General features: G+C 48.5%; 1 protein-coding gene across 1 annotated transcript in view; it reads left to right on the forward strand.

The window, feature by feature from the left end:
* Nucleotides 1-461: 461 nt before the first annotated feature.
* The window catches only part of LRP10 (LDL receptor related protein 10), a 52950-nt gene continuing 26917 nt past the window's right edge, over nt 462-26494 (forward strand). Inside the window, exon 1 of the mRNA XM_073671087.1 lies at nt 462-669. Within this exon, the coding sequence (XP_073527188.1) occupies nt 639-669 (31 nt within the window). The 5' untranslated portion in view covers nt 462-638. The remainder of the gene's footprint in view (nt 670-26494) is intronic.

Below are 26494 nucleotides of genomic sequence, written 5' to 3' on the forward strand. Positions count from 1 at the left end.
GCATGTGGAGGCCACACACAATACTGAGCCTCATCTTGACTTGTTTTACGGACATTACATCAAAGTTGGATCAGCCTGTAGTGTGTTTTTCCACTTTAATTTTGGGGGTGACTCCAAATCCAGGCCTCCATTGGTTAATAAATTTGATTTCCATTGATGATTTTTGTGTGATTTTGTTGTCAGCACATTCAACTTTGTACAGAACAAAGTATTCAATGAGAATATTTCATTCATTCAGATCTAGGATGTGTCATTTGAGTGTTCCCTTTATTTTTTTGAGCAGTGTATATATATCCTTGCCTTCCATTACACCAGGAGAACAATTAGAGGATGCTGCTGACACACCAGCCTTTGGGTGGGGACTGGACAGCGGAGAGCAGTTGATGAAACTAGAAGAGAAATGTGGACTAGTCAGCTGGAACGTGTGAGGAGCAGCAGCGCCGCCAGGGGGAGCCAGAGAGACGGAAGAGACATGTTTTGCAAGGAGGAAGTGGAGAGAAAAATAAGAAACAGGAAGAGACTGAGGGAGTATAGAGCGCAGGAGGCAGCGCAGGAATACTGGGAAAGTTGGGAAACAAGTCTGTTAAATGGTTAGACAGTGCAGACTGTAAGGAAGTGACCCTCCGCCGACAAGCAGCATGTCTCTCCTCGTCACATTGCTTCTATATGGTAAGAGCTCACCTCCCCCACTCTGTACTGCTCTGTGTTGTGTGGTCACTTGTCCTAGTGACGATAAACCCTCACTCACGTTGGTGACTGCAGGCTGACTGTGGCCGTTGTGGACTACAAGTCCCAGCTTCCCGCCCTAGTAGCGCATATATACTGTCCAGACCACACATTTCTGTAACTCCTCCCCCTTTTTCTTGTATTGCTAAATCGCACCAATCAGGTCGTTGCTTTCATCTTCCAAGAGTGTCTGAAAAAATGAGAGCTGGTAGCTGATTGGTTGCTGTGGGTAACTGCTGCTTTGTTCTTGTACTTGATAAATGTCTCCTGATGTGCTTCAATATGGGCTCAGTACTGGCTTGTGTGTAAGGCCGTGTGCGCACATGGTAATGCCGGTGTGAGGCCACAGATTACTGTATGGCGATGTGACATCGCAGCACCGTGCCAGTGAATGGGGGGGGGGGACGGGGACGTACCGTGCCGGTGATTGGGGGGGGGGGACGGGGACGTACCGTGCCGGTGAATGGGGGGGGGGACGTACCGTGCCGGTGAATGGGGGGGGGGACGTACCGTGCCGGTGAATGGGGGGGGGACGGGGACGTACCGTGCCGGTGAATGGGGGGGGGGACGGGGACTTACCGTGCCGGTGAATGGGGGGGGGACGGGGACGTACCGTGCCGGTGAATGGGGGGGGACGGGGGCGTACCGTGCCGGTGAATAGGGGGGGGACGGGGACGTACCGTGCCGGTGAATGGGGGGGGGGACGGGGACGTACCGTGCCGGTGAATGGGGGGGGGGGACGTACCGTGCCGGTGAATGGGGGGGGACGTACCGTGCCGGTGAATGGGGGGGGGACGTACCGTGCCGGTGAATGGGGGGGGGACGTACCGTGCCGGTGAATGGGGGGGGGGACGTACCGTGCCGGTGAATGGGGGGGGGGACGTACCGTGCCGGTGAATGGGGGGGGGGACGTACCGTGCCGGTGAATGGGGGGGGGACGGGGACGTACCGTGCCGGTGAATGGGGGGGGACGGGGACGTACCGTGCCGGTGAATGGGGGGGGGACGGGGGCGTACCGTGCCGGTGAATAGGGGGGGGACGGGGACGTACCGTGCCGGTGAATAGGGGGGGGACGGGGACGTACCGTGCCGGTGAATAGGGGGGGGACGGGGACGTACCGTGCCGGTGAATGGGGGGGGGCGGGGACGTACCGTGCCGGTGAATGGGGGGGGGGACGGGGACTTACCGTGCCGGTGAATGGGGGGGGGGACGGGGACGTACCGTGCCGGTGAATGGGGGGGGACGGGGGCGTACCGTGCCGGTGAATAGGGGGGGGACGGGGACGTACCGTGCCGGTGAATGGGGGGGGGACGGGGACGTACCGTGCCGGTGAATGGGGGGGGGGGGGACGTACCGTGCCGGTGAATGGGGGGGGAGGTACCGTGCCGGTGAATGGGGGGCGGACGTACCGTGCCGGTGAATGGGGGGGGGACGTACCGTGCCGGTGAATGGGGGGGGGACGGGGACGTACCGTGCCGGTGAATGGGGGGGGGACGTACCGTGCCGGTGAATGGGGGGGGGACGGGGACGTACCGTGCCGGTGAATGGGGGGGGACGGGGACGTACCGTGCCGGTGAATGGGGGGGGACGGGGGCGTACCGTGCCGGTGAATAGGGGGGGGACGGGGACGTACCGTGCCGGTGAATAGGGGGGGGACGGGGACGTACCGTGCCGGTGAATAGGGGGGGGACGGGGACGTACCGTGCCGGTGAATGGGGGGGGGCGGGGACGTACCGTGCCGGTGAATGGGGGGGGGGGACGGGGACGTACCGTGCCGGTGAATGGGGGGGGGACGGGGACGTACCGTGCCGGTGAATGGGGGGGGACGGGGACGTACCGTGCCGGTGAATGGGGGGGGGACGGGGACGTACCGTGCCGGTGAATGGGGGGGGACGGGGACGTACCGTGCCGGTGAATGGGGGGGGACGGGGACGTACCGTGCCGGTGAATGGGGGGGGGACGGGGACGTACCGTGCCGGTGAATGGGGGGGGACGGGGACGTACCGTGCCGGTGAATGGGGGGGACGGGGACGTACCGTGCCGGTGAATAGGGGGGGACGGGGACGTACCTTGCCGGTGAATGGGGGGGGGACGGGGATGTACCGTGCCGGTGAATGGGGGGGGGACGGGGACGTACCGTGCCGGTGAATGGGGGGGGACGGGGACGTACCGTGCCGGTGAATGGGGGGGGGATGGGGACGTACCGTGCCGGTGAATGGGGGGGGGACGGGGACGTACCGTGCCGGTGAATGGGGGGGGGGGGGGACGTACCGTGCCGGTGAATGGGGGACGGGACGGGGACGTACCGTGCCGGTGAATGGGGGACGGGACGGGGACGTACCGTGCCGGTGAATGGGGGACGGGACGGGGACGTACCGTGCCGGTGAATGGGGGACGGGACGGGGACGTACCGTGCCGGTGAATGGGGGACGGGACGGGGACGTACCGTGCCGGTGAATGGGGGACGGGACGGGGACGTACCGTGCCGGTGAATGGGGGACGGGACGGGGACGTACCGTGCCGGTGAATGGGGGACGGGACGGGGACGTACCGTGCCGGTGAATGGGGGGGGGACGTACCGTGCCGGTGAATGGGGGGGGGGGGGGGACGTACCGTGCCGGTTAATGGGGGGGGGGGGCGTACCGTGCCGGTGAATGGGGGGGGGACGGGGACGTACCGTGCCGGTGAATGGGGGGGGGGACGTACCGTGCCGGTGAATGGGGGGGGGACGGGGACGTACCGTGCCGGTGAATGGGGGGGGGACGGGGACGTACCGTGCCGGTGAATGGGGGGGGGGACGGGGACGTACCGTGCCGGTGAATGGGGGGGGACGGGGACGTACCGTGCCGGTGAATGGGGGGGGGACGGGGACGTACCGTGCCGGTGAATGGGGGGGGGGACGTACCGTGCCGGTGAATGGGGGGGGGGACGTACCGTGCCGGTGAATGGGGGGGGGGACGTACCGTGCCGGTGAATGGGGGGGGGGACGGGGACGTACCGTGCCGGTGAATGGGGGGGGGGGGGACGTACCGTGCCGGTGAATGGGGGGGGGACGGGGACGTACCGTGCCGGTGAATGGGGGACGGGGACGTACCGTGCCGGTGAATGGGGGGGGGACGTACTGTGCCGGTGAATGGGGGGGGGACGTACCGTGCCGGTGAATGGGGGGGGACGTACCGTGCCGGTGAATGGGGGGGGGGACGTACCGTGCCGGTGAATGGGGGGGGACGGGGACGTACCGTGCCGGTGAATGGGGGGGGGACGGGGACGTACCGTGCCGGTGAATGGGGGGGGACGGGGACGTACCGTGCCGGTGAATGGGGGGGGACGGGGACGTACCGTGCCGGTGAATGGGGGGGGGACGTACCGTGCCGGTGAATGGGGGGGGACGTACCGTGGCGGTGAATGGGGGGTGGACGTACCGTGCCGGTGAATGGGGGGGGACGGGGACGTACCGTGCCGGTGAATGGGGGACGGGACGGGGACGTACCGTGCCGGTGAATGGGGGGGGGGACGGGGACGTACCGTGCCGGTGAATGGGGGGGGGACGGGGACGTACCGTGCCGGTGAATGGGGGGGGGGGACGGGGACGTACCGTGCCGGTGAATGGGGGGGGGGACGTACCGTGCCGGTGAATGGGGGGGGGGGACAGGGACGTACCGTGCCGGTGAATGGGGGGGGGACGGGGACGTACCGGTGAATGGGGGGGGGACGGGGACGTGCCGGTGAATGGGGGGGGGACGGGGACGTACCGTGCCGGTGAATGGGGGGGGGACGGGGACGTACCGTGCCGGTGAATGGGGGGGGGCGGGGACGTACCGTGCCGGTGAATGGGGGGGGGCGGGGACGTACCGTGCCGGTGAATGGGGGGGGGCGGGGACGTACCGTGCCGGTGAATGGGGGGGGCGGGGACGTACCGTGCCGGTGAATGGGGGGGGGGGCGTACCGTGCCGGTGAATGGGGGGGGGACGGGGACGTACCGTGCCGGTGAATGGGGGGACGGGGGACGTACCCTGCCGGTGAATGGGGGGGGGACGTGGATGTACCGTGCCGGCGAATGGGGGGGGGGCGTACGTACCGTGCCGGCGAATGGGGGGGGGCGTACGTACCGTGCCGGCGAATGGTGGGGGGGGGAGTTGGGCGCACCGTGCCAGCGAATGGTGGGGGGGAGTTGGGCGCACCGTGCCAGCGAATGGTGTTTTCACTGTGACACACGAGGTATCTGGAAAAGCAGGTTGGAATCAGGTTTTGGGGTTTGCTTTCTTTTTGTGGCTTGCTTGCCCCTCCTGTGGTACCTTCCGAGGCACTGTGGCCCTGCTCGCTCACTCGTGCTGTGATGTAGCAGCGCCATACAGTGATCTTTGGCTACTTGACCTGTGTTGCAGCCAAAGTTGCAGTGTTCGGTTTTCACATCATAACAATGGTCACCTCTGTAGAACCTGACAGACCCCGCTGCTTTAAAAAGGGTTATGTCTGGCATCCGTGGTCTCCATTGCTTGATGGATCCATCTCAGAAGTATAGCTTCTATTATAGCAGGAAGCCACAACACAGGTGTGAACAGAGGCTAGGTACAGAGCCATTTCATTTGCTGCATACTCTGTTTTATGCCCCTTTAAGACATCTTTTTCATGTACGTGTTGCATTCTTATTTCTCATGGATAAAACACATATCCGTTATTGTCTATGGGGCTGTTCACATTTCCGTGTCTGGATCAAAATAAAAAGAGACAAGTGTGATTTTGATCTGAGTCACTGGTCAAACTCTTCCTTTCAAGTCTATAGGCCTGTGTATTCGCATCATATATCTAGTTGCACTATTACATCCAGTTGCATCTCAGTGTTATCAGTTTTTCATTCACTGCATAGAGAAGCTGAGAAAACATCCATCAGTTTATTTTGCACATGAGAAAAACTGCTGAAGTTCTGATGGTAAAAACAGACACCCTGACCAAACTGCTGAAACTCTGATCCAAAACACTGATGACAATCTGTCTGGATGAGGTCTTGGGAGGCAAAATCAGCGATAAATGTACATTGGGGCTGGGTTGAGCTTTTTTGACCGGTTCAGATGGACATATTTCACTATCCCATATTCGGACTGCAATGCCTGGACCAAGACCGGAGTCAGACGAGTGTATAATACGGCTGAGTGCTGTGCGATAAAAATCTCATAGCACTCGGACCAGTGTTATTCTATGGGCCAGCTCACGTCTGCGACTATTTTCCTATGCCGATTCGAGAGAACAATTGCAGCATGCTGTGATTACATCCGAGAATCAGATTGCACTTACCCATACAAGTCTATGGGTGAGTGTGAAACATTGCACTGCACTCGGGTGTGATCCGAGTGCAGTGCAATTAGTAGGGATGCCAGCAATGGAGAAATTACTCTGTCTCCTCCGCACCTGTGCTATGCGAGAGGATCAGAGCACTGACACTCGGCTCACGCTCGCGGCAGAGTATGAGCCAAGTGTCATTAGCATATCGCATCTAATGCTATACGCTAATGTGACCCCGGCTTAACTGCGAGTTTCTTGACTTGAACTTACAACCTCATATATTGGATCAAGAGACCCACGGCAAGAGTCCAGGCATGGACCGTGAAATATGGCTGTCTGCAGCCGGACTTTGCTGCAGAAATGTTGCTTGATGCGAATTACAGTACATTTTTGAAAGGTTTCACAACACTTACAATGAACAAAGGCTTGCGGTTTTTATGCATGAGCCGAAATTTTTGGACCAAAGCATGGGATCAGATCCTGCCCTAGGAGATCAGGAAAGCCATCTCCAAAGCCTGCTTGAGGGGTACGTGCATACAACGTCAAATAGACACCTGCACCTGCTTTTGCTGTGTCTTTGCTGCCGGTGAGAAATAGATAAATGTATAGATATAGATAACAGAACATATGAGCAGGAAGTCGTTTTTACATGGTGATGCATGTGTTCATTCTTTTGATCAGTTAGTTAGCGCTTTTTCAGATGTTTTCATTTGGTTAACAGAAGTGAGAAAACTGTTTTCCTCTCTGAAGACACTCTATATTTTATAATAGAAGTCAATGGGAAGGCTCAAAAAACACACAGAAGATACCCAGGCATGTTTTTCAGCTTTTTGCCAGCATTTTTGCTTGAAAAACAGCTGTTTCTTCATTGTTGAATGGAATTTAAAAGAAAGTCCAGAAAATGGCAATTAATAAAATTCTTTAAAAATATTGAAAAATCACTCAAATAACAACCAAATATAAAGTCGGCACCTTAAATGGACTGTCAGCACAGAATGACGGTTCAAATTAAGTCCCGCGACTCAGTACTTCATGGCGGAGGCCAATCCTTTATATACACCTTCCCACCTGCTTGTGTTCCCTCAATCTCCACCCTCTTCTTCTTTGATTGACAGCTCTGGCTTCATAGAGCAGAGAAGGGCGGAGATGGATGGAAACCAAGCAGGTATGAAGGTGTATGTAAATGATTGGCCACCGTGATGTACCGAGCGCCTGTACTTGGTTTGAACAGCCATTTTGTCTTGACAGTCCCTTTTAAGGGTATGTTCACACTACCCATGCTTTCAATGGGTGAAAAACGCTGAAAGAAGTAACATGCTCTATTCTGCAAAAACGCAGCACTTTGACCAATCAGTCAGGAAAAAAAAAAACATTGTGTGCATGAGATTTCTGAAATCTGACTTTGCTGGTACTGAAAAACTCTGCTGAAAATTTGCATAAAAAACGCCCAGTGTGAACATACCCTAAGTGTCTTAAAACTCAGCGGGTCTGCCTGCCTGATGTCATGTGCACATACCTTTAGGTTGGATTCACACTCAGCAGATTTTGTGACAGCCCCATAAATGTGAATGGGACTTGCAGAAATCCATGTTGGTTTCTTTTTTGTGGTTTGTTTTTTTGTTGCAGACATTCTTGTAACAAAATCTGCAGCATGTATTAATTTTAGGGGATGTTCACTTATAGCAGATTTGTTACATGCAGATTTTGGTGTGGATTTGACGCACATTGCCATGATGAATTCCACACACGTCGGAATTTAACATCCACACTCCATGTCAGTTTTCTGCATTAAAATTTTAAAGGGAACCTGTCATGTCCCTAAACACTGTTAATCTGCAGGTTAATAGCGTTCTAAAGCCGTATGACTGGTGCATTGAGAGCCCCGCTGCCGGGAGGAAACAAGCTTTATTCCTCCTGTCAGCCATAGCGGCTCAGCTCAGTGAGTCTCGGCTGTAATCGCGCTCTGGCACTGACTGACAGCCGTCTCCGCACCGATGCACTCATCTACTTCGCTGCTACTGCGATACTCTGCAGATTGTCAGCAAGGAGTTGCGCAATATGTCGACGTTCCAGTGCTGAAGGTGAAATATGTTTGTTGTGGAAATCACTTGCATGCCAGGGTGTTTCACATGACAATTATGTAACCATAGTGTGTCAAGACGCTCCTACAACAAAATAGTTTTGTTGCTAATTTTATTATTCCACCTCCATACATGCTGTTTTTGAGCCAGACAAAAGAAATTCATACAGATAAAAGTGAAAAATGTCTTCTGTTTCCATCCTCTCCTGGCTTTTATGGTCTTTTAAAGGTCACACGTGTGTGTCTGTGTTTATGTATGTATACATATATAATCCCTACTACTACAGACAAGAGACCATATTGGGTGAACCAAGCAAGAGAAACAGTCTATACCTATAGTTGAAACCAGGAGTTTACATACACGATATGTAAAGACACATCTGCATGTTTTTCTCAATATCTGACATGAAATCAGAATAAACCTTTCCCGTTTTAGGTCAGTTAGGATTACCATCATTTTTAATATTTGCCAAATGCCAGAATAATGAGAGAGAGAATGTTTTAAGGCATTTTTATTACTTACTGCAAAGTCAAAAGTTTATATACATTTCATTAGTATTTGGTACCATTGCCCTTAAACTGACTTGGGTCAAACATTTCCTTCCATATCCTTCCACAAGCTTCTCACAATAGTTGGTTGGAATTTGGGCCCAGTCCTCCTGACAAAACTGGTGTAACTGATCCAGGTATGTAGGTCGCCTTGCTCGCACCTGCCTTTTCGGTTTTGTCCATAAATTTTCAATAGGATTGAGATCAGGGCTTTGTGATGGCCACTCCAAAACATTGACTTTGTTATCCTTAAAGGGATATCTTCAAGATCCTATCCCAATATGTAGTAGGTGTAATAATAATATTAGCAAATACTTACAATTAGAAATGTAGTATAGATTTTCTGATTCGCTTCGTCTCTTTCCTCATGTGCAGGCATCGCAGGACCTTAGGTATCCATGGTTACGACCACTAGCAGTTAGCTAACTGTCACTTTATCAGTGGACGTAACCATGGATATCTAAGGTCTTGTAATGCCTGTACATGAGGAAAGAGACATTGTGAATCAAAAAAACCTATACTACATTTCTAATTGTAGGTATTTGCTAATGTTATTATACCTACTACATATTGGGATAGGATCTTAGAGATGGGAATACCCCTTTAAGCCACTTTGTTACCATTTTGGCAGTATGCTTCGGGTCATTGTCCCTTTAGAAGACCCATTTCCGCCCAAGCTTTAACTTCCTGGCTGATGTCTTGAGACGTTGCTTGAGTATTGCCACATAAGCTTCTTTTCTCATGATGCCATCTATTTTGTGAAGTGCACCAGTCCCTCCTGCAGCAAAACAACCCCACAACATGATGCTGCCACCCCCGTGTTTCACAGTTGGGATGGTGTTCTTAGGCTTCCAAGCTTCTCCCTTTTTCCTCCAAATGTAATGATGGTCATTATGCCCAAAAAGTTCAATTTTAGTTTAACCAGACCACAGAACATGTCTCCAAAAATTAAGGTCTGTGTGCATTTGCAAACATTAATCTGGCTTTATGTTTCTTTTGGAGTAATGGCTTCTTCCTGGCAGAGTGGCCTTTCAGCCCATGTTGATACAGTACTCGTTTCACTGTGGATATTGACACAATCTTACCAGCTTCCGCCATCATCTTCACAAGGTCTCTTGCTTTTGTGTTGATGTGCACATGTCGGACCAAAGCACGTTCATGTCTGGGACACAGAACCCGTCTCCTTCCTGAGCAGTTTGATGGCTGGACATTCCCATATTGTTTGTACTTGCGTATAAATTGTTTGTACAGATGAACGAGGCACCTTCAGGTATCTTGAAATTGTACCCAAGGATGAGCCAGACTTGTGCAAGTCCACAATTCTCTTCCTGATATCTTGGCTGATTTCTTTAGACTTTCCCATGATGCTACACAAAGGCTAAGTGCCCACGTTGCGGAAATGCTGCATATTTTTTCCGCTTCTCCCTGGCAGTAAAAACGCATGCGGATTTTACATGCGGTTTTCCCGCCAGGTAAAAGCGTTTGTAAGGCTATGTGCCCACGTTGCATTTATGAAGCAGAAAATTTCTGCTGCATAAATGCAAGTCCTCTCCCGGAAAAACGCATGCGGAATTCCGCACGAGTTTATCACGCGTTTTCCACATGCGGAATTGCCTTGCGTTTTTTATGCATTGGACAAAGGCAATTCCGCTTGCGGAAACGCAAAATTGAATGACATGCTGCGGATTTTTGAACGCGGCATAAACGCTGCAGAAAAATCCGCAGCATGTGCATAGAACTTGCGGAATCCCATTGGGGACCATGGGGTGCGGATATACATGCGTTTTTCAAGCGTTTACGCTGCGGAAATTCCGCAGCATATACGCTTGAAAAATGCTACGTGGGCACACAGCCTCAAGCGTCTTTGCATGCATTTCTGCATGCGGGTTATCAAGCGCTTTTCCAAGCGATTTTAGCATCACTTTGAAAAGTGCTTGACAACTTGTTCACACTATATAAATCCATGCAACCGGCATGGATTTATATAGTGTGACCAAGTTATTTAAAATAAAGAATAAGAATGGTGAAAAATAAAAAAAATAAAGTTTATACTCACCTTCCGATGTCTTCCCGGTGTTTTGTCTGCTCCGTCCGGTGTCTTGCACTGCTTGCGGCGGTGTGAAGGACCTGCGGTGACGTCATTGAGCCATGTGATGGGTCACATGACTCAGTGACGTCATGGCAGGTCCTTCACATCTACGCGTACATTGCAAGACACCGGGGGGAGCAGACAAAACACCGGGAAGACATCGGAAGGTGAGTATAAACTTTATTTTTTATTTTAAACTTTTTTTTTTACAGTTTCTATGGTACCCAGGTCTGGATGAGAGTCTTCTCTCCTTCAGACTTGGGTACCATCCGCACATTGAAACGCATATAATCCGTGAGTACAAATGTACTGACACGGATTTTATGCGTCTCAATGCAAGTCAATGGCGGCGATTACGCCGCGCTTCCGCAAAATTAATGGACATGCTGCGGATTTTTGAGCGCAGCATAAACGCTGCGGAAAAATCCGCAACATGGGCATTGACAGTGCGGCTTGTCATTGAGGACCATGGGGGGCGGATTACCAAGCGTTTCCCAAGCGTTTATGCTGCGGAAATTCCGCAGCATATCCGCTTGGAAAACGCTACGTGGGCACATAGCCAAAGAAGCAGTGTGTTTCAGGTGTGCATTAAAATACATCCACAGGTGTGTCTCTAACTCAGATGTTGCCAAAAAAGCCATCAGAAGCTTCCAAACACATGACATCATCATATGGGCAGTCCAGAATTGTTAAAGGCATAGTAATCTTAGTGTATGTAAACATTTGACTTTGCAGTAAGTAATAAAAATGCCTTAAAACGTTCTCTCTCTCTCATATTATTCTAGCATTTGGCAAATATTTCAAATTATGGTAATCCTAATTGACCTAAAACAGGAAAGGTTTATTCTGATTTCATGTCAGATATTGAGAAAAACATGCAGATGTGTCTTTTTATATAGTGTTTTTAGGTCCTAGTGATGTTTTATACCTACTTATTCATTAAAGGTTACGTTTTAACCTCTCTCACTACTTTATTTGCTTTGAGTGGTGACCTATTTTTCTAAACCCCCCCCTTTTTGCTGCTGTTTCAACTGTATGTATAAGAACGTAAAAACTAGTAAAGTGCAATGTGCAGATTTATTAAACGAGGCCAATTCTATGCTAGAGTGCCAACGTCTACTATAATACGTGAAGAATCACAGAGCTATTATTACATGCACAAGAGATCATGTGCTGTGAAGATACAAGATGTGCAGCATCTGAAACAACGGATACTGGAAGCCTGTGCTAGCATTTCTTCTGCGGTGTTGCTATCAGTGTGTCAAGAGTGGGAGAAGAGGGTTGCATTGACAATCCAACACAATGGGCAGCACTTTGAACACATTTTATAAGTGGTCATAAACTTGTAAAAAACTCATGAAAGAATAAAGTTACGTTAAAACCAAGCGCACCATTGTTTTTCTTATGAAATTCTCACTAAGTTTGATGTGTCACATGACCCTCTTCCCATTAAAAAAAATAAAGTTGGATCCAAAATGGCCGCCATGGTCACCACTCATCTGGAAAAGTTTTCCCCCTCCCATATACTAATGTGCCACAAACAGGAAGTTGATATCACCAACCATTCCCATTTAATTTAGGTGTATCCATATAAATGGCCCACCCTGTACAACCCCATTCTATTTTGACATCAAAAACTGTGAAAAAAATGTACCTTTTTTTTTATTTATTTATTTATTTTTTCACCACTCATTACTTCCTATGGGTGAAAGAGCATATCACTTCTTTCAGTGTTATATTTTCCAAAAACCCAACCAAGGCACAAAATACACAGCAAAAAAACAAGATGTGTGAACAGAGAATTTATGGTTTATCATAGACTTTGCTGGTACTGCCCAACACAGCTGAAAAGTTGCATACAAATCTGCAGCAAAATATGCTGAAAAACACAACGTGTGGGAACATAGCCTAAGGATGCCACACAGCTTGCATATGGATGACAAATGAGAAAAAATGTTTTCTGGATGAAATGTTTGTGTGAACTTCGCCTAATTGTTGGCCATGCATGTCCAGGGGAGTAAGGACCGTGAAGATGTTCATGTAACCAGCGGATTCTTCACATTACCTGCTTGTAACTTTATTGAATTGCTTTTACCTTGATATTTTGTGGGGCAAGTTGTAGTTTTGAATGGCAACATTAACTTTACCATGCAATGTACTGAACAGCGGTAAAAAAATAAAATCCAAGGTCTGTGAATTGGTGAAAAACAATACAATTCCAACATTGTTTTTTTGCTTTTAGCGTTTTTTCTAAGTGGGTTTCATTCACTGTCCTGATGAAAATGACCTGTCCGCATGATTCTGCAGGGTAATACAATTATAGTGTACTTGTATCACGCAGGCTGGGCTCCTTTTGTAGCACCATGCTTTTGGCAATAGTCCATTTTGGATCAGATTTTCATCAGTTTGTGTTATTTAGGTTTTCTGATTTTGTAGGGGAAAAATGTAGACAAATTTCAAAGCTTCTACCCATTGCTCCTAGATGGCAATGTTTGCTGTGAGCGATCGTTGACTGACCCAGGGACTTGAATGGGTAATTTTGATCCGTGCTACTGATTATTTTTCTTCTAAGATGTCTAAGCGTTTTGATTTTATCTCTCACCTACACATGTATTGTAAAAATACACGGACATGTGAACAGTCCTTTAAAATATTATGGATGTATTCTATCCATGAAAAACATGAATATAACATAACATGTTTGTGAAAAACTGACGTCTGTTGGGTTTCCATTAGGGTTCTAATGCTTTTGAAAAAATAATACAGCTATAGACTTCACGGTTTGAGAGCTGTCAAATATACCAGAACTCAAGATGAAAAGTGGAAAATGACAATGTTAACAGGAGCCTTAATGTATATTCATGTAACAGATTTGTGGCAGAAATGTCAGGTACTGATCCATGCATCTGAATAGGGTTGCGAAAATCCATAAGCAGGTAACACAAACCTATTCAGATGTGTGGAAAGGATTGATTTTCAGTTCAGAAATTTCTGCAATGAATCTGCTGTGTGTAAACTTAATTTTAGGATATATTTATATGGAGCATATAAAACAGATTTTGGCTGTGTGCAGATGTTGCTTTTTTGCTGCGTTTTTTTTTTTTCAGTGCAGATTTGTCAAAGCCTAAAGGGTTTTCTGACGCCAGCAAAGTGAATGAGAATCCTGAAGTCTCATGCACAGGTCGCTTATTTGTGACTTGCAGACATAAATCTGCAGCATGTCAATTCTTTTAGGCTATGTGCCCACGTTGCATTTATGAAGCAGAAAATTTCTGCTTCATTTCTGCAAGTCCTCTCCCGGAAAAACGCATGCGGAATTCCGCACGCGTTTATCGCGCGTTTATCACGCGTTTTCCACATGCGGAATTGCCTTGCGTTTTTTATGCATTGGACAAGGCAATTCTGCTTGCGGAAACGCAAAATTAAATGACATGCTGCGGATTTTTGAACGCAGCATAAACGCTGCGGAAAAATCCGCAGCATGGGCATTGACATTGCGGAATGCCATTGGGGACCATGGGGTGCGGATATACATGCGTTTTTCAAGCGTTTACGCTGCGGAAATTCCGCAGCATATACGCTTGAAAAACGCTACGTGGGCACACAGCCTCAGAGTGGGGGAAAATCTGCACCAAAAATGCATGCAAAAAAAGCACATTTTGCCTGCCAATGAATGCAGAAATTTCTGCACCAAATGTTTAACGTTTGCACATACTCTTTCAGTCTAAATTTTAGAAAATCTCATCCACATGATGCAGAGAAAATCTGCTGTATAGATTAACTAGTGCTGCGATTTTGACATTTACAGTATGTTAATTTATGCTGCACGTTTTCATAGCGGATTTAACCCTTTGCAATGTGAACAGTGAAATCTGCAGCATTTCCACAAAGGAATATGCAGATCTTTCCAGTTTACAGTACAGTGGATACAAAGTCTACACACCCTGTTAAAATTCTAGGTTTTTGTTATGTAAAAAAAAAAAAAATCATACCAAGAAGAATCATTTCAGAACTTTTTGTACCTCTAATGTCACCTACAATCTGTACAATTTAATTGAATAATAAACTGCAATCTTTCCGGATGGAAAAATAAAGAACTAAAATAATGGGGATGCATAAATATACACACCCTTTAAATTAATACTTTATTGAAGTACCCTTTAGGCTACGTTCCCACGATCAGGAAGTAGCAGCTCTTTGGACGTGTATTCGCTACGTCCAAAGCGCTGCGTTCTAATCACGCAGTTAAATCCACATGTGTTCACTGAACCATGTGGATTTAACGCATCCTATCCATTCTATTGTGCAAATTTCTGTTGCGGAGACTAGTGTCTCTGCAAAAGAAATTGGGATGCTGCAGCAAATAGAAGCACAGTGGGCATGCGATTTCTATAAATCCCACCCACTGGGCTTGTACTGTACAACGCAGCGGTTTGGACGCAGCGCAGGTGAGCTGCGTCCAAACTGCTGCTGCTTTGGATTTTGGGCACGTACCCTAAGACTGAACGCTGTCATAAACTCCTACCCAGATCAAATTTATCATCATGGCACATCTAATAATTTGCAGTCTTTGCCTACTCTTCCTTGCAGTTGTGCTTTACAGCTGTCAGATTATGAGGGCTTGTGTACAGCCATCTTAAAGTCAACACACAGATTTTCAATTAGATTCAGTTCTGGGCTATTCCAAAACTGTGACCATCTTCTGGCGAAGCAATTTTTTTTTTTTTTTTTTTGAGGTATGCTTACGATCATTGTCGCACTGAAAGGTGAAATTCATCTTCAGCTTTTTAGCAGAGGCCTCAAGGTTTTGTTTCAGAATTGACAGATTTTTCAAATTGGTCATAATTCTCTCCACCTTGGCTAAAGCCCCAGTTCCAGCTGCCGAAAAACAGCCCCAAAGCATAATGCTGCCTTCACCATGCTTCACTGTGGGTATGGTGTTCGCTTGATGTGCAGTGTTGATTTTGCACCAAACACCTTTTGGCAAAAAAGATCAACCATGATGTCATGAGACCATAACACGTTTTCCCACATGCTTTTAACAAGCATGGGTGTTTTTCTTCGTAAGGCTTCTGTCTTGTCATCCTACCCCACAGGCCAAACACATGAAGAATATGGGAAATTGATGTCACTTGCAGTACACAACCAGTACTTGCCAGAAATTCCTGCAGCTTGTTAAATGTTGCTGTAGGCCTATTGGCAGCCCCCTGGATCAATTTTCTTCTTATTTTTACATCAATTTTTGAGGGACGTCCAGTTCTAGTTAATGTCACTGTTGTGCCAATTTTAAGCCATTTTTTCCCCTCCCCCATGACAGCACACCTTGAGAGAGAGGATCCGCCCCACCAAGGACAGGAAACCGTCTGAAATAAAAGGGCGGTACCTCTCCCTCGCTTCAGTTGGTTTCCTGTCCTTGATGGGGAACCTGTCTGGAAGAAAGAAGACTTACCTGGGGCTGTCCCGGTGTGGAAGAGCGGGCACTGGCCTGTGCACCGGGTTCAGTATCCCAGAAGCGCCGTCCGCAGCTTCCCCTGGGGTCTCTGCGCCGAGCGGGGCGCACGCGGTGAGGCAGGCTCTGTCCTCCCGGAGACCGCGGCGCCGTCCTCCCCCTGCAGTGTGGAACGCTTCCGGGTGTGACGCGCCTGACGTCACGGCGCAGGGCACGCTGGGAGCGGCGCACTGGGTGACGTCAGGAGGCGGCGCCGATCCAAGATGGCGGCGCCCATCGGAGCGTCCCAGGCCGTTTTTTTTTTTTTTTTCAACGGAGCGCCGGCCTGAGGAAGGGGGAGGGCCCACAGACCGGAGGAGGCTGGATGGCCCTATATTTAAGGGGGGGGAGCTATCCTGGAAGCGTGGTGCGCTTCTGAGACATGGCTGATCCAGATAGCCAGGAGCAGCAGCAGCTTACCCCCCCACCTCAGCAACAGAAAAAGCAGAGGGATGCACAGCCGCTCGAGTAATCGTAGTGGCAGCCGCAGGAGTAAGGCTTCGAGTGCCTCGGGACCATCCAGAATGGAATCATCGGTTCCGCGACAGCCTCCGAATCCGGTACCCGTTTGTGACCTCCGAGGGTGAGTGAGCTTCGTGAATGTCACTGGTTAATAACGGGAAGTCTCTTATGTGCTTCCTTTTTTTAGGAGCCTAAGAAGAGTAGTGCCAAGCAAAAGCATAGTGTGTGCCCTTTGCCAAGCGTCTCTCTCAGTAGAGTGGCAGAAACCACTTTGCCAGGGCTGTGTGACCAAAACCATAGCTGAGAATTCCCGGGATTTTGCTGCAGATTTAAAGTCCATAGTACATGCAGAAGTTCAGGGGTCCCTGAAAGGGTTCCTTAGAGGGAAGAAAAGGCCCCGTAGAGAGGTTTCCCCCGTCTCTGATTCCTCCCAGTCCGAGGAGCAGTGGGATTCATCGTCCTCTTCCTCATCGGGGGGCGGTAGACCCTGCTTCCCCATTGAGAATACAGACAGACTGGTTAGGGCAGTAAGATCAACCATGGGTCTGGAGGAAGAGAGCATCTAAATCCCGGGAGGACATCATGTTTGCGGGCTTGGGAGAGAAGAGACGCTCATTTCCGGTTAACAGTAAGATTCAGGGCCTCATTGACCGGGAGTGGAGGAGACCTGAGAGATCAGGGGCTTTACCCTCCTTCTCCAAAAGAAGGTACCCCTTCGAAGAGAAGGATGCGGAACCTTGGGATAAGATCCCCAAGGTGGACGGAACTGTGGCAAGGTCATCGAAAAGATCTTCCCTGCCCTTGGAGGACTCTGGCGTCCTAAAAGATGCCCTGGATAAAAGAGCTGACTCCTTCCAGCGCCACACGTGGGAGGCGGCGGCAGGTGGCCTAAAACCAGCGGTGGCTAGCACCTGTGTGGCGAGGTCCTTGATGGTGTGGCTCCAACAGCTGGAAGACCAGCTTAAAGATAAAAAGGTCTCCAGACAGGCAATACTTGCAGAGCTACCTCTAATACAAACAGCATCGGCCTTCCTGGCCGACTCTTCAGCTGACTCGGTCAGACTGTCAGCTAGGGCAGCGGGACTATCCAACGCAGCCAGGCGGGCCTTGTGGCTCAAAGGTTGCCCAGGCGACCTACCTTCGAAACAGAAACTGTGCTCCCTCCCATGTGATGGTAGACTCCTGTTTGGCCAAAAGTTAGAAGACCTGTTGGAAAAAGCAGGCGATAAAACAAAGGGTTCCCGGGATTTTCGGGGGAACCAAGAAGATTTAGTTTTCGGAGGAGAAAATTTAACCGGGGTCGTCCTACGGGAGACAAAAAGAAATGGGAAGCCAAGTCCAAAAAAGAATCGGGCTACATGTTTGGAGGACCATCCTCGAGTTCGAAGAGATCCTCCCAATGACGCCAGGCTGGAAGTGGGTGGAAGGCTTTCCCACTTTCTTCCAGCTTGGGATGCGATAACAGCAAACCCCTGGATTCTGAAAATTATCAGTGGGGGCCTGAAGATCCGGTTCAGCCAGACCCCCTGGCGGACCTTTGTGGTTACCCCCCTACGAAAGGTCCAGGAAGAACAATTAGCCCTGGAAACAGAAGTGTTAGAGTTAGTAGGAAAGCAGGTCCTTCTCGAAGTACCAGCAACACAGAGAGGGAGGGGGTTCTATTCCCCACTATTCATGATAAAAAAAACAAACGGGTCCTTAAGGACCATCATCAACCTCAGGAGTCTGAACCAAGTAGTAGAAAACCAGACTTTCAAGATGGAGTCAGTAAGCTCGGCAGTGAAGCTCTTACATCGCAACTGCTTTATGGCTGTAATAGACTTGAAGGACGCATATTATCACGTCCCAATCCATCCGGAGTATCAGAAGTATCTGAGAGTAGCCCTGTTTATTCAGGGGAAGCTGAGGCATTTTCAGTTTGCTGCCCTACCCTTTGGCCTCTCCATTGCCCCGAGAATATTTACGAAACTAATAGCAGAAGTGACAGCCTTCCTACGGATCAAGAATGTAGTGATCGTGCCATATTTAGACGACTTCTTGATAATAGGGAAAACAGAAGCCCACTGCTCCAGTCAGCTCCTAGTGGTCACGGAAGTGTTGCATCAGCTGGGGTGGTTAGTAAATTTCCAAAAATCAAGACTAACCCCCTCCAGGACTCAGACCTTTCTGGGTCTAATCCTAGACTCTCGTCGCCAAACCTGCTTCCTCCCAGAGGACAAAATCTGCAGGTTGATTGCATTAGTCTTGAAGGCCATTCAAGCTCCAGAGATGTCTCAGAGAGGCAATGTCCCTCCTGGGTTCTATGACGGCCTGTCTCCCAGCAGTAATGTGGGCCCAGGGGCATATGAGGCGGCTTCAGTGGGAGGTCCTGTCAGCACAGAGGTCCTGCAATGGGCATTTAGAAGGCAGGCTCTATCTCTCCCCACAAGTAGTAGATTCCCTTTTGTGGTGGACAGTCAGGGGAAATCTAACCGCAGGCGTTCAATGGTCCAGACCAGTAGATCGGGTAATTACGACTGACGCAAGCAGTTCCGGATGGGGGGTTCATCTGGCAGAACTCGCAATACAGGGTCACTGGGCTTACCACGAGGGGGGAGCATCCTCAAACTTAAAGGAGCTTTGGGCCGTAGAAAGATCCCTCAGGGGCTTCCTCCCTCACATCCAAAATCACCATGTCCAGGTCAGGTCCGACAACCGGACAGCAGTAGCCTATGAATCACCAAGGAGGGACAAGGTCACGCCCTCTGATGGTGGTGGCAGACAGGATCCTTGGTCTAGCAGAGCGAAACCTCCTATCCCTCAGCGCCCTTCACATAAAGGGGATAGAAAACGTGAAAGCAGATTTTCTAAGCCGCCATACCCTAAGACAGGGGGAGTGGGGGTTGAACCCGGAGGTCTTCCATCAGATTGTCCAGTTATGGGGGCAGCCAGACATAGACCTGTTCGCCACAAGGGCAAACAGAAAGGTGCAGAGATTTTGCTCCCTAAATCCGGCAGAAAATCCCCATGCCGTAGATGCCCTCCAGATTCCTTGGGGGTTCAGGAAGGCCTATGCCTTTCCGCCATTAGTGATGATTCCAGTAGTGGTGAGGAAGATCCGGGAGGAAGGCGCCAGGGTGATTTTGATAGCCCCTTTTTGGCCCAAGAGGCCTTGGTTCTCTCTGCTTCGGCTAATGTCGGTGTCAGATCCCTGGATTCTACCAGAGAGGCCGGACCTTCTCATGCAGGGACCAGTATTCCATGCCCAGGCCAGGGGGTTCCATCTTTCGGCATGGAATTTGAGAGGTCGCTATTGAGTAGCAAGGGGTTTTCACCAGGCTTGGTTTTCTGCTCCCCAATAAAGTAGAAACTAATTACAACTAAGATTTATAGCAGGGTTTGGGGTAAATTCCTAGAGTTTATAGATATCCCGCTATCGAGCAAACCTCCGATCAGAGGGATCCTGGAATTTCTGCAAAAGGGGCGGGACCTGGGTCTAGCTACAGGGACCCTTAAGGTTCAAGTTTCAGCTTTGGGAGCACTCTACAATTGTAATCTGGCTGGGAATAGGTGGATCTCGAGGTTTATCAAGTCCTGTGCCAGAGCAGGACCGGTTAGATCCTTGGGACCTGAACTTAGTCTTGAACGCTCTTACTAGTGAACCATTTGAACCTCTACACAAGGTTTCTCCAAAAATTCTCACCCTTAAGACCATCCTCCTAGTGGCCTTAACGTCAGCCCGTAGGGTGGGTGATCTGCAGGCCCTTTCGGTTAATCCTCCTTACACACAAATCTTTGAGGATAGGGTCACCTTGCGGCCAGATCCAGCATACCTTCCCAAGGTGGTATCTAGATTTCACCGTAGTCAGGAGATTGTGCTACCCTCGTTCTGCAGCAATCCCAAGAACCCAGGGGAAGTCAGGTTCCATAGCCTCGATGTTAGGAGGTCCCTGCTACAGTACATTCACATGATTAGTCTGTGGAGGAAAGACGGTTCTCTGTTCCTGGCCTTTCAAGGGTGTAGGAAAGGTCACGGGGTGTCCAAGGGTACCATCTCTAGGTGGCTCAGGGAGGCCATTTGCTTAGCCTATACGTCCACAGGGGTTCCAGCCCCGGACAATGTGAGGGCTCATTCCACCAGAGCCGTTGCAACCTCCTGGGCAGAGAGAGCAGACGTCTCGATCGAGCAGATATGTAGGGCTGCTACTTGGTCTACACCATCCACCTTCTTTAAGCACTATCGGTTGGATCTATCCTCTTCTGATCTCACCTTTGGGAGAAGGGTACTTCAGGCGGTGGTCCCTCCCTAGGGTGCTCATAAATTCTCCAAAATTCTCTCAAGGTGTGCTGTCATGGGGGAGGGGAAAACACCAAGGTTACTTACCGGTAGCCGGTTTTTCCTGAGCCCATGACAGCACCCGTAGTTTCCCCCCCTTATTTTTTCTATGTTTCTCACACCCTGGTGTGCACTGTTTGGGGTGGTGTGTATATGTATATTGTGGTGTTGGTTATGTGCCTAACCTGTTTAGGGAGGTCCTCTCAATGCTCTGTAAACAACTGAAGTGAGGGAGAGGTACCGCCCTTTTATTTCAGACGGTTTCCTGTCCTTGGTGGGGCGGATCCTCTCTCTCAAGGTGTGCTGTCATGGGCTCAGGAAAAACCGGCTACCGGTAAGTAACCTTGGTGTTTTGATGACCATATTCACAATGTTCCATTGTATAGATAATGCTTTGGAATTTTGAAAAAAACATTTTGTACTCATCTCGTGACAACTTTCAACAATGAGATCCCTTTTGCTGTGTTGCAAGTTGTTTACGGACAATGACTTTTGTAGAAAGTAACTAAGAAAATGTCAGGGAAATCCTACTAGATCAGCTAAACTTTATATGGAGTTAAGCGGAATCATTTTAAATTATGTAAATGTCACGGTGTACTGACTACTGTTAAAATGTGATTTTCTAATTCTGAACACAACCATATCCCCAATTATAAGAGGGTCTTACTCTTTACACTCATGCAACCAAATTATTTTATTATATTTTCCGCCTCAAACTTATTATATATTTTTTTTCAATTGAGTTTTACAGATTATGGGTGACATTAAAAAAGCACTCCCATCAAAGTTTTTATCTTAATATATTGCATATCATATTTTATAGCACTATGTTTTTACAATTGCTCATTTTGCCCTTCTACCCAGCTAATTCTTCTGTTTCCCTTTATGTCTGACATCACATGATTAAAAACTGACTAGCTGAATCCTTCTAAGCTTTATATAGCAACATGAGGTCAATTTTGCCTATATGACTCATCAGTCACTGCAAAAGTCTCCCTGGCAGGGGGGAGTAGCGACGCAGCTGGGTAAGGAGTTGGAATAGGGGAATGAGTTCTGCAAGTACAAGATACTTTCTGTTTTTACATAGAGCAGAGAAAAGAGAAAAACTAACTGGGTAGAAAGGCAAAATGAGCAATTGGAGGTACACAGTCCTATATAATATGATGATTGCAATATATTAAAAAGATAAGGGGGTGTGGCCTGCAAGACAAGGTGGCAGCAGCTTAACTGAATAGCTCCAGCCAGCCAGGATTAAAACCAGCACAAAGCTGCCCACAGCATTGTCCTACAGCCTATTACCTAACACCCGGTGGCGGCAGAACACCCAGTGCCCATGATGACCAGGGGAAGGTCCCAAAAAAGAGGATCCCCGGCGAGATTGGAGGCTTTCTTCCAGAGGGGACAAACAACAAGAACAGTGAGTAAGATGGCACCTGCTTCCCCTGTAACTTCTTCACACTCCTCCAGAAGCTCAGGGGGAGGGGAAGCAGAGAATGTGAAACACAGCAGCAGGGATAATGAGCCCACAGCACCAATGACAAGGGCAGATATGCAAGAATTTCTGGCTGCGATTCGCTCCTCCATGAGGGAAGATATGCAGGCAATGTTGCAGGAGATGAAAGGAGAGATTACTTCCATTGGGGATCGCACTTCCCACATTGAAAACAAGATGGAAGAGTATGCCAGAACGATCAATGCCTTGGTAGATGAAAATGAGGCACTGAGGGAAGAGATGTCTCGGGTCACTGATAAAGTTTATGACTTAGAAGATAGATCCAGACGTAACTATGTGAGGCTTAGGGGAATCCCTGAAGAAGTGCCAGATAAGGATCTCTGAGTTCATGCTACGCTTCTTGGTGGCTGTATTACCTGAGGTTGCCCCTAATGAATTACTGGTGGACAGGATTCATAGAACACCGAAGCCCAGACACGTAGACCCTACCCTGCCTAGAGATACCTTGGCACGTATTCATTTCTTCACTACGAAGGACATGTTCCTATACCAACTAAGGAAAACCCCCAGGCTGCCTGAGGAATTTCAAAATCTGCAGGTCTTCCCAGACCTTTCTGCGGCTACCCTGGCAAAGAGAAGAGAATTTGCCCATGTGTGCAGGGCATTGAGAGAGGCCGGCATACGGTATAGATGGGGATTCAACCCAGTAAAACTACTAATACTCTGTGACAGTGGCGTGGTAGCGTGTTTTACCCCTAAACAAGCGGAAGAGAAATTGGCATCCTGGAAGATTGCCTATGCTCCTAGACAACCTGCTAAAGGCAAGAAAATTGCGCAGGAATGGGTATCGACCTGAAAGAGAGGCAATGACGCTATCCTGTCTGAGATGGAGCTGTTTGAGGATTGCTGACCTTTTTTTTACCCTTTGTTCTTTTCTGAACTCTGAGTGCCTTTTGGCTTATTGACTGACGGTTCTCTGTTGTTCGGCGGAAGCCGTCTGGTTGGTGATCCTCTGGACTGTGAGAAATCTTGCTGAGTGACGGCGAGATTTGAAAATCTCACGGGACCCCGTGGTCAGACTTATGTCTGAAGAATTTACTTTTTTGACTGAAGTTTTCTCTGTTTTTTTCTGCTGCCTTTTTTTTCCGCTGTGTTTTTTCTTTTTTTTTTACTGTTTTTTTATCTTTTTTTTTTTTTTTTTCCAATTTAACTTGAGGTATATTTCCTCTATTGACGTAACTGCTGATCGTTCTAAGGACTTATGTGCTTTTTTCAGTGAATGGCTCATGAGGGGTGGTGTGGAGGGTGTGAGAGGTGTGGGTGGGGTGGGGGGAGAGAAAAATTGGATTTTTGTATGTGGCTCATAACAATTTCCTCCTTTATGTGTAATTGAGTATACAATTTCTCTCGTTGAATGTGAAAGGGTTAAATTCACCTGCCAAGCGCTCTATGTTGTGGAGGGAGGTGAGGAAATCGAAGGCAGACATTGTGTGTCTGCAAGAGACGCATTTATTGGCAGCTGATAATCATAGATTGCATCAGGCACAATTCCCCCATATATTCTTTGCAAATGCCCAGACTAAGACAGCAGGCATCTGTATTATGATAAAAAAAATTCGGTGGCCTTCCAGAACATTCAGATGTGTACAGACCCCATGGGTAGATACTTGGTGTTGGTGTGTACATTGAATGGGACCCCTCATACGATTTCAGCACTATACGCCCCAAATTCTGCCCAGCTCCCATTTGTGCGAAAAGTCCTCTCTACCATTTCAACACTTAAACAAGGGGAGGTTATTGTATGCGGGGATTTTAACATGCCAATGGATGGTACTTTAGATTGCTCCTCTAGATCGGGTCGCCCTCGGAGAGAATTGGACAAGTTGGTCCTTGAATTTGGTCTGCACGATTTTTGGAGATACTCTCACGCCCGTGAAAGGGACTATACTTTTCATTCTCTCCGACATGGGTCATATAGTAGGATTGACTTATTCCTAGTAGACAATAGAGCTCTCAATAGATGTATATCTGCGGAGGTTGGAATGATTACGTGGTCTGACCACGCACCGATCTACCTACGTGTACATCTTGCGCACCAATTCAACCCAACACCACACTGGCGACTAAACACATCTCAGCAACAGCAGAATTGACATCTTATTTTTAATTAAACGACAATGGCACAGTTTCCGATGAGACTTTATGGACAACGCACAAAGCGGTGATACGGGGGAGTCTTCTTACATCAAGCGTCACAATTGAAAAGAAAGAGGGAGCAACACAGGACTGACCTCCTGACTGAGTTGAAAAAGCTAGAAATATTAAATAAAACTTCCCCCTCCCCGGCTACCACTGAGGCCATATATCAGCTCAGATTTAAACTGCGCTCTGATCTGCTGGCAGTATATGAATATAACCTCCGCAAGTTCCAACTTAGTCACTACGCCATGGGAGATAGGCCGGGAGCCGTTTTGGCCAGGCGGGTCAAGAAAAGGGCTGCTAAATCCAGAATAGATCATCTACGGGACTCGAAAGGGTTGATAGCCAGAAGTCCGAAGGACACAGCTGCAGTCTTTGCTGCATACTATAAATCTTTATATAACTTTAAAAGATGATGTTGATACCCCACAGCCACAACAGTCAGATATTGATCAATATTTGAGTGATTTGAAGCTCCCGAAGGTTTCCCGGGAACAGTTCCAATTATTGAATGCCCCCTTCACAGAAGTAGAACTGATAGATGTTATTGATTCATCCAAATGTCATAAGACCCCTGGCCCAGATGGCATAGCTAACGAGTACTATCGTGCTTTCCAAAAAAATCTTACCCCATACCTTATCAGGTTATGCAATACCTGGAGAGACTCTGGAAAGGTAGCAGTACCTAATTTGGAGGCTACGATCGTCACATTGCCTAAAGGCCCCGTCACACATAACGAGATCGCTAGCGAGATCGTTGATGCGTCACGGTTTTCGTGACGCAATAGCGATCTCGCTAGTGATCTCATTATGTCTGACAGGTAGCAACGATCAGGCCCCTGCTGTGAGATCGCTGATCGTTACAAAGCTTCCTGGACCATTCCTGGGTCGTTGTTCTCCCGCTGGGCAGTGTGCATCGCTGTATTTGACACCTTATCAACGATCTCTTTAGCGATTCAGAACTGAGACACGTAGGCGTGCATAAATTGGACTTTTCCGCGACCCTCGTCCCCGATTGGTGGTCACTACTGCGTCCTTGTTTTCAGATCCCACCAGCGTTTTCCGGCTGTGACTCCACTTTGAAGAAATCAGACATCTCTAGTGAGGTGGGTATTGTTTGGGGTCTCAAATGAGTTTCCATTTTTAATTCATTTATAGGACATCTACCAATTATCTGCTATCATTGCTATTCAGGGAGGGAGGGCTTGGCTTCTATCTGTATATATATGCTTTTGCAGTATTATACAGTATTTTAACGGTCCTGGTGCCGTTCCTTGGCAGCATCAGAACCTATAGTGGGCAACTATTCATGTTTCTACACTACTGACATTTCTGTACTGATGTGTCTAAGAAACTGTGTTCTACTATGCAAAAGCTTTGTTTCTCATTCTTTCAGTAGTAGCATTAGTCACCACAGTAAGCAGTCTATATATATATATATATATATATATATATATATATATATATATGTATACAGATACATACATACATACATGCATATACATTTGTGTACTCGTATGTAAACAGATTCATCCATGTACTCATACATATTTTTAAGTACATAAATAAATACACACACACTCATATACACATACGTATACAGATAACTATATATACACATACATACTCGCAAACATACAAATATGCATACACATAAATGGCCATTTACATCTCTATATACTGTATATATTCATATAAATATATGGACATCCATACATCTGTACAGGAACAATGCACACACCAGTGTTCCCGTCTGACCGGAGACGCAGACGCAGTAAACCAAGGCCGTCCAATCAGAACGCAGTAGCGTCCACCAATCGGAGATGAGGGGGCGCGGAAAAGTGATTTTATGC

This window comes from Phyllobates terribilis, unplaced genomic scaffold (genome assembly GCF_046119375.1).
Source record: "Phyllobates terribilis strain yellow unplaced genomic scaffold, ASM4611937v1 Scaffold_1__5_contigs__length_1240528914, whole genome shotgun sequence".
Lineage (NCBI taxonomy): Eukaryota > Metazoa > Chordata > Amphibia > Anura > Dendrobatidae > Phyllobates > Phyllobates terribilis.